Here is a 13,040-nt window from a genome sequence, read left to right as displayed (position 1 = left end):
ATCTTACAACCTCTTATGTTTTGGTTTTCATAGACAGTAAAGTTGGAAAACAAAGGAGTTGTTTGAGACCCCATGAAAAGGTCTTAAGTTTTCATTCTACTCAATAAACTTCTTAAAATAAATTTTAACCGCTTGTCATAAAATATATGGAACTCTGGTAGAATTCTGAATATGAAGTTAATGAGACTCGAATCAATGAATTTTGATGCTTCACACAAGAAGTTGGCTATTGTGGCATCCAGTTTAGCCTCAAAAATGAAAAGTCTGGATATAGTTTAAAATCCATCATCACCATTAATCAACAAGGCCAGAAGACAGATTCTTTTGACATAACACAGCAGCACTATCTTTGTAGATAAATCACTACACATCCAGTGGTTTAAATCTCCTCTCCTAAACAAGTTTACCAGAGATGCTGCCAAGTTAGATTTTGTTCTACTTTTTTATATTTTCTTATATCTTCTATAACAAAAGGGCCAAGCTAAATATAGTGAGCTATCTTCCAATCAAGTGAATGAGTTTGAACCAAATGATTTTGAAGGTGGGAACTTACAATTGATTGACAACCCACAGTAAACTCTCCCAGCCTGTTGTACCCTCGTGTTCCAGCTGGTAATCATAAAGTTGTAGTAGCACTGCCAATTGCTCACGACTTCCAATAATAGTAGACACATCTTGAAGGGGTGACATAGGCCGGGGGAACCGTGTCACTATAAATAATAAAAGCAAAATACGTCATGTGAAAAATGGCAGTTTGGGAAGTTAGCTATTCTGTCAAAAGGAAAATAAAGTTCTACCTCCTAATCTTTATATAGCTTATTATAAACTTTACTGAGATGAATTAATTAAATCGTTTTTAGAAAAAAAAATTTTGTCACATTTTTTAATCTCAAAGTTAAGACTTTATGAAACTAAATAATTATAAACAAATACTGTAATGAATTAGTTTGCTAATGAGGAGTAAAATTTCACTTTAGGTTAAATCAAAATTGGCCCAGTGATATGATCTTAGCTAAATAGGAATTTAAATTTGGTATAAAAATAGAAATACTTGTAATTTTACCAGACTGTTTATGTCAATGGAATAGTAAATATGTTAAAATGTTTCCTTTGTGGAGTAATAAATTAATAGGTTAATAGCAGGGAAAAAACTGTTTAATACCAGAGAATAATGATATAAAATACATTAAAGCTTCCACTGAACAGATTTCGTAAGAATTTAATCTCTATTAATAAATGCTTTATTTAAAAAAATTTTCATATTTGATAAACATTAAGTTAATATAAAGTACTAAAACCAGTAACCAGTAAAATAAGGTATATTGTACTATAAATATTATAACTAGGGTCTTATGTATATACTTTTAAAATTATGTAAATAAAACATGGATATACACTAGTCTATTTTAAAGTTTGTACTGATGGGTTAGATCATAAATAGATCCCAGGTTATTAAGAAAACACTTCTTGAGAGGTTGTTCAGTAAGTAATGCATGCTAACAGCTCATTAACTGTTGATCAGAAAGTCCTAATGGCCCAACAACTCCTGCACAGAGGCTGACACCCAAAAAAGATACAAATAAGGGTGCAGCATTTTCTCAAAACATACCAATGGTTCATGGTAATTACTAACATTAAGAAAACATGAAATACACTTAATTTTTAAGATGCTCAAAGGCAATAGTAAGATGTTATTATCTGTCTATGGTGTGCAAGGTTTCAAATAATATACGGAGTATTACGTACAGATAAAGTTTATCCCTTGCTAGCTGAGCTCTCCCATTTGCTATCGTATTACACAAACAAATAATTTGAGTAACATGGTATCCCTCACTATCTGAGGTTTCTGCTTTAATTTTCACAACCTCAACCCAGGAATCAATTAAATTTGGATGGTGAGGAATATTTGTACTTCATATTTCTACATCATGTCAAGGGACATCTGATATCATTTCAAACTATTGGTTACAATCTGCTATAATACAATGGAATGTTATTCATTTAAAAAGTGGCAATTTATTGGAAAATAATGGAACAATGAAAAGTAAAACAGATATGTCAAGACTTAGTATAGGGAGAAAGAAAAAGAGGAAATAAAAAAGACAGGAAAGTCCCTAAGCAGATTAACTGCCTTCCTGAGTGAGGGGCAGAACCTGAAAAGGCCAGCTCTGAGTGCCTTATGAAGACTAATCTTAAAGTTTGAATTTTCATTCTCCTCAATAATATCACTTAAAAATATTTAAGCCTACTCTATCCATTCTCAATTTCCCAAGTAAAATTGACATTCAAACAGCATATACCATTTTTATGGTGTATTTTGTGCATCCTTGGACACACTGATTTATATCCCTAAGATTATAGGTAACCCACACTTTGTTTTTAATCTGAAAAGTTCAATTCTAAAAAAATTTAAGTGTCTGTTGCTGTTCTCAATGTTATATTCTTTTGTCTATCAGAAGACAGGAAGAGACAGTGATAATTTTACAAATCTGAAAAAGGTGAGAAGACTCTCATAAGTAATAGCTTGTCTATATTAGGTGCAGTGGGGTCACCTAGTGCCATTGATCAAAGGTCACTTACTCATTAGCTGGACACAGATAAGAAAATACTGGCTTTTGCTATCAATTTCACAAATTTATGACAATAAATCATATTCCTTCTTTGGGGGAAAAAAAGAATTCTGCCGCATATGCTTATATTCTTTGCAAGGACATAGTAGGAAAGAATAACACATTTACTTTTCCCTAAATAAGATGAAACAGCTGGGGAAGAAAAAAGATAAAGTGGAAATGAAAAGCTTCATAAAGTGGCACTCATAAGTATTAAGTAGATCTTTTTTTGATTCAGCTCTATTAATAAAATACTTATTTCAGTCACCAAAAAAAGGTTATAAAAAGATTATAGATTATGAATAGAAAGTATAAAATAATACCATGAAGCTTATCCATAAAAGATGAAGACACACGACCACAAATTCCACACAGACTTATAATACATGTTAGTAAGTATGCTGCCATATAAAGTGATTTTCAAAATTTTAATAAAAAAAAATTCTTTGGGGAGTGACGCTACTAATACCCTGCATCTCCCTTCCACAATTTTGGTTCAGTACCTTCTATCTGTGGCACTTCGCCATGAAGCTTGGCTTTGCTGGAGAAAGGGGCATTCTGCAGCACGAATGCAAAGAGAGATGGGATCAAGGACTGCAAGGCAGAAAGATACATGTGGAGCTTATGTTCATCCAGCCCATGTTCTCCTTCCTGAAACATAAGGAGGTGAAAGCTCATTTTAGTCTTTGGAAATTACGTATTTATGATGCTCTTCCTTTCTGTGGCAAATAATAAAACATTTAAGGTCCTGTATACTAGACGCATAGCATAACATCTAATGGAGAGGTCCACAAATCATAATTTTTCTAAGTATGTGAAAATATGAAAAAGCATAGAAGTAACAGAATCTTTTATATGGAAAACTTCAGGGTGAACATTAATCATTTCTATTGGTATGGACCTTCTTTTATAGTTGTTTTTTTTTTTTAAAGAGGGTCTTATTTTGTAAAATTTTATTAAGTCTGTATAAAGAAATTAAAGCAAACCACAGGAATCATTTTCCATGCTCAATGGCTAAACCTACAGCAGTGCTTACTACTTTTCCTCTCCTACTTTCTATACAGATTTGGTGACATCTGTATCTGACAGCATTGAAAGCATTTTAAAACAAGTGAACACATAGAAGAAATTTCAAAAAGAAAAAAAGAGATAACAGAAAGAAAAAAAGAGTAAGAAGGATCAGTATATAACATTTAACCAAATGCTAAATATTTCACTCTAGTTGTTTATTTATAGTTTTGCTTTAATACTCATTCAGGATTTATAGAAAAAAGTTCGATTTTATATATTATATATATATATATATATATATATATTTATATATTATATATATATATATATATATATATATATATATTTATTTATATATTCACCTCCACAGCAGTTATAATAATGCTTTATGTAAGAGCCTTTATACTAGTAGATTTTTAAAATCTGGGGTAGAAAGGGCAAGAATTGGAAGTCAAAGACTGCTATCAGATCCTTGTTCTGACATTTTACAGCTGAGTAACCCAAGTTACTTAAACACCTCATCTCCTCACAAAAACCAAAATACAATTCAAAGGATTATAGGAATGAAATACTATATTGTATATATAAAGTATATAACTTAATGGCATATGATAGGCATTAAAGAAATGTTCGTTTTTCTTCTAGACTCCAAAATAAACTATTAGTACGAAAAATAGATCAAAGAGTTTCTATTGTTTCAACTCTTTTACTTGGAAAGAATGAAAAGTTCATTTTAAAAGGTGAGGAAATGAACACTGCAGTGAAATAAACACAGTTAAAGCATTTTGCCATTGTGTGAAGAAGCTAGCTTCAGAGACTCATATTTTAGTTATCTCTGCATTTTGGGACTGGACTTGATCCTTCAAAATATTTTAAGTCTTCAGAAAAGAATAGGAAGAGCCAGCTTTCTGAATAATGTATTAGCAAAGTCAGATCATGTCCTTTCTCCTCTAGCTTTAGCAGAGCAGAACTTCCTCAAATCTCCCCTGGCTCCAGTCCAACAGAATCTTTAATTGGTAATTTATTAGAATGTTCATCTAAGTGGTACTTTCTGTCTTTGCTTCCCAATATTTTGTTAAGATGCTTTAGAAAACATCTTTTAAATTTCTATAAACTACATAAACAAAGAGAATGTTTACCCTGAGAAGTTTTTCAATCTTGCTCAGCAATGTAGGTATAAGATGAGACTGTAAATTTCCAAGTTCTGTAGTCCAGGCAGCATAAGCTGGTAAAAATACTTGATGTGTTGCATTAACTACTCTTTCTGAGGGATCACCCAAGGCTGACAGCAACAATTCAAAACCCTGCCAAAACAACAACAAAAAGCAAAAAGCAGGCAAAATGTAGATTTTTTTAAAAAAGAATAAACTTAAAAAAATAACTCAATAAAAAGTAGTAAGTACACATTGCAGTACATTTAGAGAACATTTGAAGAAAGAAAGCCATCTATAATTCCACCCTTCCCATTTTCTTTAAAGAAAATGCCATGTATAAATTGATGAGGAAACAAAGGAGAGCGGTGGTAAACATGCATGCTTGTTGCCAGTTTCCTGTATAAACGAATCACAGCGTTCTTTCTTCTGAATTGCAGAACTGAAACCGGGCAGCCAACCCGACTGGTTAAAGGGGACATAATTGCCATCCCTATTATAGATTATAGAGTATCTGAATCAGATTTGAAATATTATCTGGAATTTTAAAATGAAGTAAATGGGGTTTAATCTGAAAAACACACCTGTTGATATTTGTCTGGATCATCAATGTATCCCATAATGATACCGAGGCTTTTGATCACAGCTTCCCTTACCAAATCTGCCTTATCTTCCATTAACATTTGTTGCAACATTGAAAGAACCAAGGAGCTACGAATTTCTTTCTGAAAATAAAAAGAGGTTTTTGCTATTTATTTACATCAGCAGCAGAAAAATATGGAAAATGACAGATATCCACATATTCAAAATGCGGATTAAATATATATTAACACTTTCCTATGTTTGTTTCAAGTCTTCATTTTTTGAAGAGATAGAACATTACGAGTAGAGCCAAAGTATCACTCTCCTCTCCCCTCTCCCACCTTCTTCTATCCTCCCTCTCTGAAGGTAGCAGCATCTATCCTGAATTCAGTATTAATCATCTCCCAGCATGTTTTATACCTTTGCTAAATAGTGCAAACCCTTAGAGCACATTGTAGCAGGCATTTCTGGCAAATCACCAAAGTCAACACTCTGCTATAAATGGACAATTAGTCCTCTATCACTACCTATTCACTCAGAGAAAAGTGTTGAAAGTTATAACAGGAGGGTTACAAAAATTACTCTGGCAATCAAAGCATTTGCCTGACGTAGGGAGTGTGAAAACATTATAAAATCCTAGTGTTCCTATTTTTTAAAGAACTGAGAAAAAAATTCAAACAGGATAGTAAAATATGAGAGTAAAGTGGAAAAGTACTTTAACAAGAATTGCATTGCTATTCTCAGATGCTACTATTTAATATAATGCCAACCACTGTTGTGTCTTAATTTCACATAATTTTTTTCTCACAGTTAAAGAATGTTAATAGTTTAGCCTAATTAATGGCTGAAGCTAGAATGAAGAGTTATCACTATACAAAGTCTTGCTTTTCCTTCCCTTCTTTGTAACATTATTGTAACTTGATTAATTTATAACAATTCTTTAAACCTAAACTTGTTTAGGTTCTTTTTACATATAATGATTAGAATAAAATAAAAATGAAAGATGTGATCATTTTCATAAATTTACAGTGTGATTTGGTATGCAGAGCAAAGTCTGACATTTTTAAATGACCTAGTTTTTGTTTTGACTTTTTAGAAACATATATGTAATTTTAGCAAATTTTAGTCACATTTAGGTTGGTGAATATGCCTTCAGGTATAGCCTTGTTTATTTATCCTTCAGGCTAAAAACTGCCCCCCTCCCAATGCATTAAAGTATCTTAATCTTAAGATACTTTAAATACCAGTCTAAATATTCGTTTAAAAATTAGCTTCTTATTTAGTATCAGCATGGACCATGGGGCAGAGGTACATAAACTTCAGCTGGGTATGTGCTTCACACTGATCTAGGCTGAGATCAACTGTGGCAGTTAGTTTCAGGATGCCCGAGGGAACTCACAGGACAAGCCAGGAGGTGTTACCACACTGAGATTTTACATGACCAGTTACAGTGTGATATGAGGCCAGTGGAGATCCATGGAGGAAGCTTAAGTCTATTATTAATACTGCTTAGCATTCTAGTATTAGGAGCAGTGTGGAACAGCTTCCTTATCATTTGCAACCATGTGATGTTCACCTTTATCTTGAAACTATAAATAATAGGACGCTCAAACTCACTCAAGTGTATCTATCTATATGACTTGTCACAATAATATAACAGTTTTTTCCTATAGGATAAACATTAAAAATTTTTCATTATGCCTAGTTCCTGGTGAATATATGGGAAAAGAACTCCAAGGTACTGTTGATAGGAGTATAAATCTATGCTTTCTTGGTTGGGGTCAATTTAACACTGTCAAAATAAAAAAATGCAAATGCTGAAAGAAGCAAGATGCAGAGGTATTAACAGTATGTGAAATTTTTAAAATGCACAGATACCCAAGCAAAAACCTGTAAATAGAGTTTACTGTTGGGGATAGAGAACACTGTATATTATATAATTAATTTTGGGTAAGAAAATTTTAAAGAATATAAAAATTATAAAGCTGGTGTAAGCATAAATTTTTATTTTCTGTAAGTAATAATTATAAAGTCTTAACACTAGATAGATATCTTTGGAGAAGATGACTAGGGGCCAGAGGGGGGAGTCTTTTATTTTCATTTTACTTTTTTCTGTACTGTATAACAATTTATCTTTTTATTTTTATTTTTTAAAAATATATTTTATTGATTTTTTACAGAAAGGAAGGGAGAGGGATAGAGAGTTAGAAACATCGATGAGAGAGAAACATCGATCAGCTGCCTCTTGCACACCCCCTACTGGGGATGTGCCTGCAATCAAGGTACATGCCCTTGACTGGAATTGAACCTGGGACCCTTGAGTCCTCAGGCTGACGCTCTATCCACTGAGCCAAACCGGTTAGGGCAACAATTTATTTTTAACAACAACAAAAATATATTGTTACTGAGCGACACTATGGGCTACTCTTTTTTCTTTCCATTTTTTCTGAATAAAAAAAACATTAAATTTTACTTAAAAAACACACAATTGTTTGACTATTGGTTTCTCACTCTTCACTAAAGGGCATGTTAATAGTAAATGCAGAGTTATCACTATACAAAGTCTTTATCCTTCCATAAATAGCTCATTATTGTATAATTCCACTTTTGTATCCTTTTAAAAGAACAAGTTTCAAAAATGACCCTTTAAGACAGGAGTCTTGGCTTTGAGGACCATAAGGCCTCTATTGCAACTACTCAACTCTGCTGTTGTAGGGTGAAAGCAGATACAGATAATCCATAAACACATGGGTGTGGCTGTGTTCCAATAAAACTATTTATAAAACAGGTTATGGACTAGATTCAGTGTCCTGGCTGTAGTTTGTCAATCTCTGCTTTAAATTATGATTGTTTAAATTAAAATAATTGTGATGTCACCTCATTCTTCTACTCCTAAGCACCATGGGAAGATACCTAAAAGTGGTTCTCATTCTTTGTGGTTGCAGACTCCTTCAATCATTTAAAAATAAATGAGCATATCAAACAGAATTGTTTGGGTAAGTAATACCTATTGATATTTATCATCTTAGAAATTAAAACTAAGAAATTTAAAATATGTATCAATTTATTTAAAAATAAACTCATTAGGCTAACAAATAATATTTTAATGAAAATAACTTCATAAAACAAAGCAATGAACAAGAAGAATGGTGTTGTTTTACATTTTATTGCAAAATCTTTTTAATGTCTGACTTAAGAGAAGATATGTAGATTTTCTTATCTGCTCTGAATTCAATTGTTGTGGTATTTTGTTCTGGTCGAAGTATTTAAAAAAATATGGCCTCACACAGACATGCAATTAAAAAAGGGAGGAGTATTTTAATAGTCTTTTCTGATAAGAGATATTTTACTTTGATGGTACGCTCAAATTGGACAAGTGGTAGTTTCTTAAAAGTTAGTTGCAATGTGGAATCTGAAACCATGATATGGTTCATTGCTAATAACCAGGTAAGCTCTTTAAAGTCTGATACATTAGATTCCATTGAACTATCTTGAACTTTGCTTCTAATTATTACCCACGCACGAATTTGAGTATTTTACATTGGTCATTTGAGAAATAATGGATTGCAGAGTTATGCAGATATTCTTCAATATTGACACATTTTATTATAATATAAAAACAAATCACATTTGTTAGTATCACCAACGATCTCAGAAAAGTGTTTACATACTTAGAAACTATCAAGCTCATAGTGGCAGATAGAAGTTTTCCAAAATTCTTGTTCTCACTTAAAGTTCCAATTTTATCACTGGCAATAAATGCCATCTACTTGTTTTCCTTGAAGTGACAGGGTCATTTTCATGAAAATGCTTGACAAATACCAAAGTCTGAATAACCATAAATTGTTTGTCAATCAGTGGTCTGTCAAGTAAAATCAGTAGACCATGAAAAAAAGTAGCTAGTTCAGCTCAGAACGCAAACTACTTTGAGTAATTTTCATAAAATAGCCACTAATTTTATGCAGCAAAAAGGCTCAATATCGGTATTTTTTATTTCATCAAAAATATTAAAAACAGACATACACAAGAGAAAAGATTTAGGAGCATTAATAATTTAACCGATTCATCAAACTTATTTTTAAGTGAAATTGACTTTTTCTGTTCAAACTTATTTTTAGGTGAAATTGACTTTTTCTGTAAGTGCATGGTGGTGAGGAATACAATCATTACCAGTATATTTGGGTGTCACTGCCTTAATTAGTGTTAATGCACTGGCATTGTTTCCCATTATAACTTTTGCACCAACCGTGTAAATGTCAACATAGAGAACAAGACAAAACATGTTTTAATATTATTATGAAAATACTTTTCTCTTGATGGGCCTCTTTGAAAGAATGTCAAGTGAACCCTCAGAGTCCTCCGACCTGCTCATACAATTGAATTTATTTACACTCATGCAAAATCAATGGCTAATGTGCCCGTCTGCAATGCCATATTATATCAATGTAACGCTTTTCTTTTTGATTCACTTTTTTCTTGTATTAGGACAGCATGCCCAAAGAGAATTTGGATTAAAATGTTAAAGACACTTGGGAAAAGGTTTCTTTATTATTTAAAAGGAAAAAAAGTTTGTAAGAAAAAAATGACAATTCTTACAGGAAGGTAAGGTGCCAAAGCTCCACAGGATTCTGCCACAAGCAGTCGTCTTTCTGGGTATTTGTGATTAATCTAGAGTAAAAAGTACATCAAGTATAAACAACATAATCTTCCTTCCTCCAACAGAGCATTATTTTTCACCACAAATCCTGTTAAAAATACAATAAAACTTCTCTTTTCCACTCTGGAAATCCCTGTGTATATCTGAATCAGGAATAAGGAAATCGGGAAAGACTAAAAAACGAGGTCACAGGGCTTATCTGTTAAAGAAAAAAGGATAAAGCAAAGGTGAAAATTTGGCAAGGTGTCTATTGTGGGCTTGCCTAAGACTAGGCTTTCCTTAGGATGGTGGGGACAACTTTCTCCTTCCATACAAACATTAGTATATTTGGAAAACCCAGGTTCTGAATACTATAGATACTAGAGGCCCAGTGCACGGATTTGTGCACTGGTGGGGTCCCTTGGCCTGGCCTGCACCCTCTCCCAATCCGGGACCCCTCGGGGGATTGTCAGACTGCTGGTTTTGGCCCAATCCCTGCAGGCCAGGACGAGGGACCCCACCGGTGAATGAACCCATGTACCGGGCCTCTAGTATGCATATAAGATCTTTGGTTAATCTCTTCCCACCCTCCTCCCTCTCCCCGCTTCCTTCTGAGATTCATCAGTCTGTTCCATGTTTCCATGCCTGTGCGTTGAGCGTCTACCCCCTGGTGGTCAGTGCGTGTCATAGCTACCGGTCGAACGGTCGCTTAGGCTTTAATATATATATAGATGGTTTATGACAGGAATGACTCATTAGTCCTCTTTTGTAGCTAAGGCAGTGGTTCTCAACCTTCCTAATGCCGTGACCCTTTAATACAGTTCCTCATGTTGTGGTGACCCCCAATTTCATTGTTACAAATTGAACATAATTAAAGCATAGTGATTAATCACAAAAACAATATGTAATTATATATGTGTTTTCCCATGGTCTTAGGCGACCCCTGTGAAAGGGTCGTTCGACTCCCAAAGGGGTCGAGACCCACAGGTTGAGAACTGCTGAGCTAAGGGATTAGAAAATAAGTTAATTATTTAACCAGAGCCTTAGACTAGTGATGAGATTTTGTTTTCAAAGTAAGCAGACTTTAATCCATTTATGTTTGCATATGCAGGACGAAGGGATTTTGCTATTGTGATGACTATATTGAACCAAAACAAAAAATAACCAAAAGAAAAGAAGACATGCTGGGTTTTGTTCCCATATGTCGTCTTCATAGAATATAAATTTTTCTTTGACTGGAAAAGAGGTATATCCGCTCTCATATTTCCACATGAAAAGGTGACATAACTCATTAAAGTATTTGATGCCTAAAATTAGGAAAAGAAATTATATAGCAATCTGTTGGGCAAAAAACTGGAGGTAGGCAGCTAGACAGATCCCTAATATCCATGTTTATTCAGGTTACAGAAGAGGTGGTGGTAGAGATGTTTATAACTGACATTTTTGAATTAAATTCAGAAATAGTAACCTCAAAGTAGAATGGTTTCAATGTCCAAGTGTGTTCTACATAAATTTTCATTTTGTTTTTCTTTAGTCTAGCTCAGTGAGTCTCAAAATTAAATGTACATAAAAAAATCAAATGTATTAGCAACGAACAAACAGAAAATAAAATTTTAAAAATTCTATTTATAGTAATATCAAAAAGAAAATACTTAGGAATAAATTAAACAAAAAAGTACATAAATGATATTCTGAAAACTACAAAACATTGTTGAAAAAAATTTAAAGACCTAAATAAATAGAAATACATCTTAAATTCAGGATTGGAAAGTTTACTATTGTTAGGATGGCAATAATCTCCAAATTGATCTACAGATTTAATGCAATCCTTATGAAAATTCCAGCTGGCTTCTTTGCAGAAATTGGCAAGCTGATCCTAAAATTCATATGACAATTCAAGGTACCCAGATTAGCCAAAATAATCTTGAACTATGAGAACTAAGTTTGAGGGGTTGGGGATTATATTTGAGGTGATAAAATTGTTCTAAGATTGATTGTGGTGGTAGTTGTATAATTCTGTGAATATACTAAAAACCACTGAACTGTACACTTAGAATGGGTAAATTATACAGTATATGAATTGTACTTTGATACAACTTAAAAAGGAAGTGAAAAAAATTATAAAAGAATAATTGTCCAGAATTATATGTGTTGTTTCCAGGTTAATTTGACTCTCAGTGATTATTAGTCTCACTCTAAATTAGTATGTACAATAATCTATAGATGACATAAAAAATGACTATGCATAATGTTCACTTCCAGATATAACTCCATGAAATTTTAAAAAGAAAAATAAATACTAAAAGAAACTGGAACAGAATTCTAAAAGACAATATGCTTTAGTGATACTCCAGAGACCAATATTTTTTAAGAATAAATGACCATACTACTATGAATAAGTAAGTAAGAAAGCCATCATTTTAAGATGGAAAAATAAACTACTTAATTACCTAAACTTCAAGTCTAAAAAGTCAAGATTCTGAGTTCTACAGAGAACTGGAATATTAAAATTCAATATAAAACCGTAAGTATTGTTCATAGTGAGTTGAATTATAAACACTACAATCTCCTACATCAAAGGTTTACACTCTATAGTCTCTATATTTTAACATATAACTATATACATAAGATATTATTTCTGTTACCTGCCTACTTACCTATCCACAAAGATACACACATACCTTCTTGCTCTCCCTGAGTTTATCAGGCATACTCCCATCTCAAGGCTTTTGTATTTCTAGTATCTCACTTAATTCAGATCCTTGCCTAAACATCACTTCCTCAGAGATTTCTTCTCTGACCACCCTTTCTAAAATAGCATTCCCCATCGCTCCCTAGCCCTTATCCTGCTTTATTTTATTAGAGGCCTGGTGTATGACATTTGTGCACTGGGGGGGAAGGGGGGTATTCCCTCAGCCTGGCCTGCACCCTCTTACAGTCTAGGAGCCCTCAGGGGTTGTCTGACTGATGGCTTAGGCTCATGGGGAGCGGGCCTAAACCGTCAGTCAGACATCCTTAGTGCTGCTGCGAAGGTGGAAGAGTTTCCTGCCA

The 13,040-nt window shown here is 33.3% G+C and overlaps 1 protein-coding gene across 6 annotated transcripts in view; it reads right to left on the bottom strand.

The window, feature by feature from the left end:
* The window catches only part of KIAA1468 (KIAA1468 ortholog), a 100,048-nt gene that overhangs the window by 33,916 nt on the left and 53,092 nt on the right, over positions 1 to 13,040 (bottom strand). For 5 of the 6 annotated variants that reach the window (XR_002828884.1, XR_002828883.1, XM_006087162.3 and 2 more), the window contains 5 exons: positions 9,950 to 10,021; positions 5,356 to 5,496; positions 4,760 to 4,924; positions 3,113 to 3,260; positions 554 to 710 (listed from right to left, as the gene is read on the bottom strand). Coding sequence is in view for 4 of the 6 variants with exons in the window: in XM_006087162.3 (XP_006087224.1) it covers positions 554 to 710; positions 3,113 to 3,260; positions 4,760 to 4,924; positions 5,356 to 5,496; positions 9,950 to 10,021 (683 nt within the window). In the remaining 2 variants the exon portion in view is untranslated. The remainder of the gene's footprint in view (positions 1 to 553; positions 711 to 3,112; positions 3,261 to 4,759; positions 4,925 to 5,355; positions 5,497 to 9,949; positions 10,022 to 13,040) is intronic. The other variant, XM_023752648.1, reaches the window with a different exon arrangement.

The sequence above is a fragment of the Myotis lucifugus genome, unplaced genomic scaffold, assembly GCF_000147115.1.
Source record: "Myotis lucifugus unplaced genomic scaffold, Myoluc2.0 scaffold_36, whole genome shotgun sequence".
In the NCBI taxonomy this organism is placed as follows: Eukaryota; Metazoa; Chordata; class Mammalia; order Chiroptera; family Vespertilionidae; genus Myotis; species Myotis lucifugus.
Note: the sequence above shows the minus strand (reverse complement) of the source record. Positions and strands in the feature narration are given on the sequence as shown.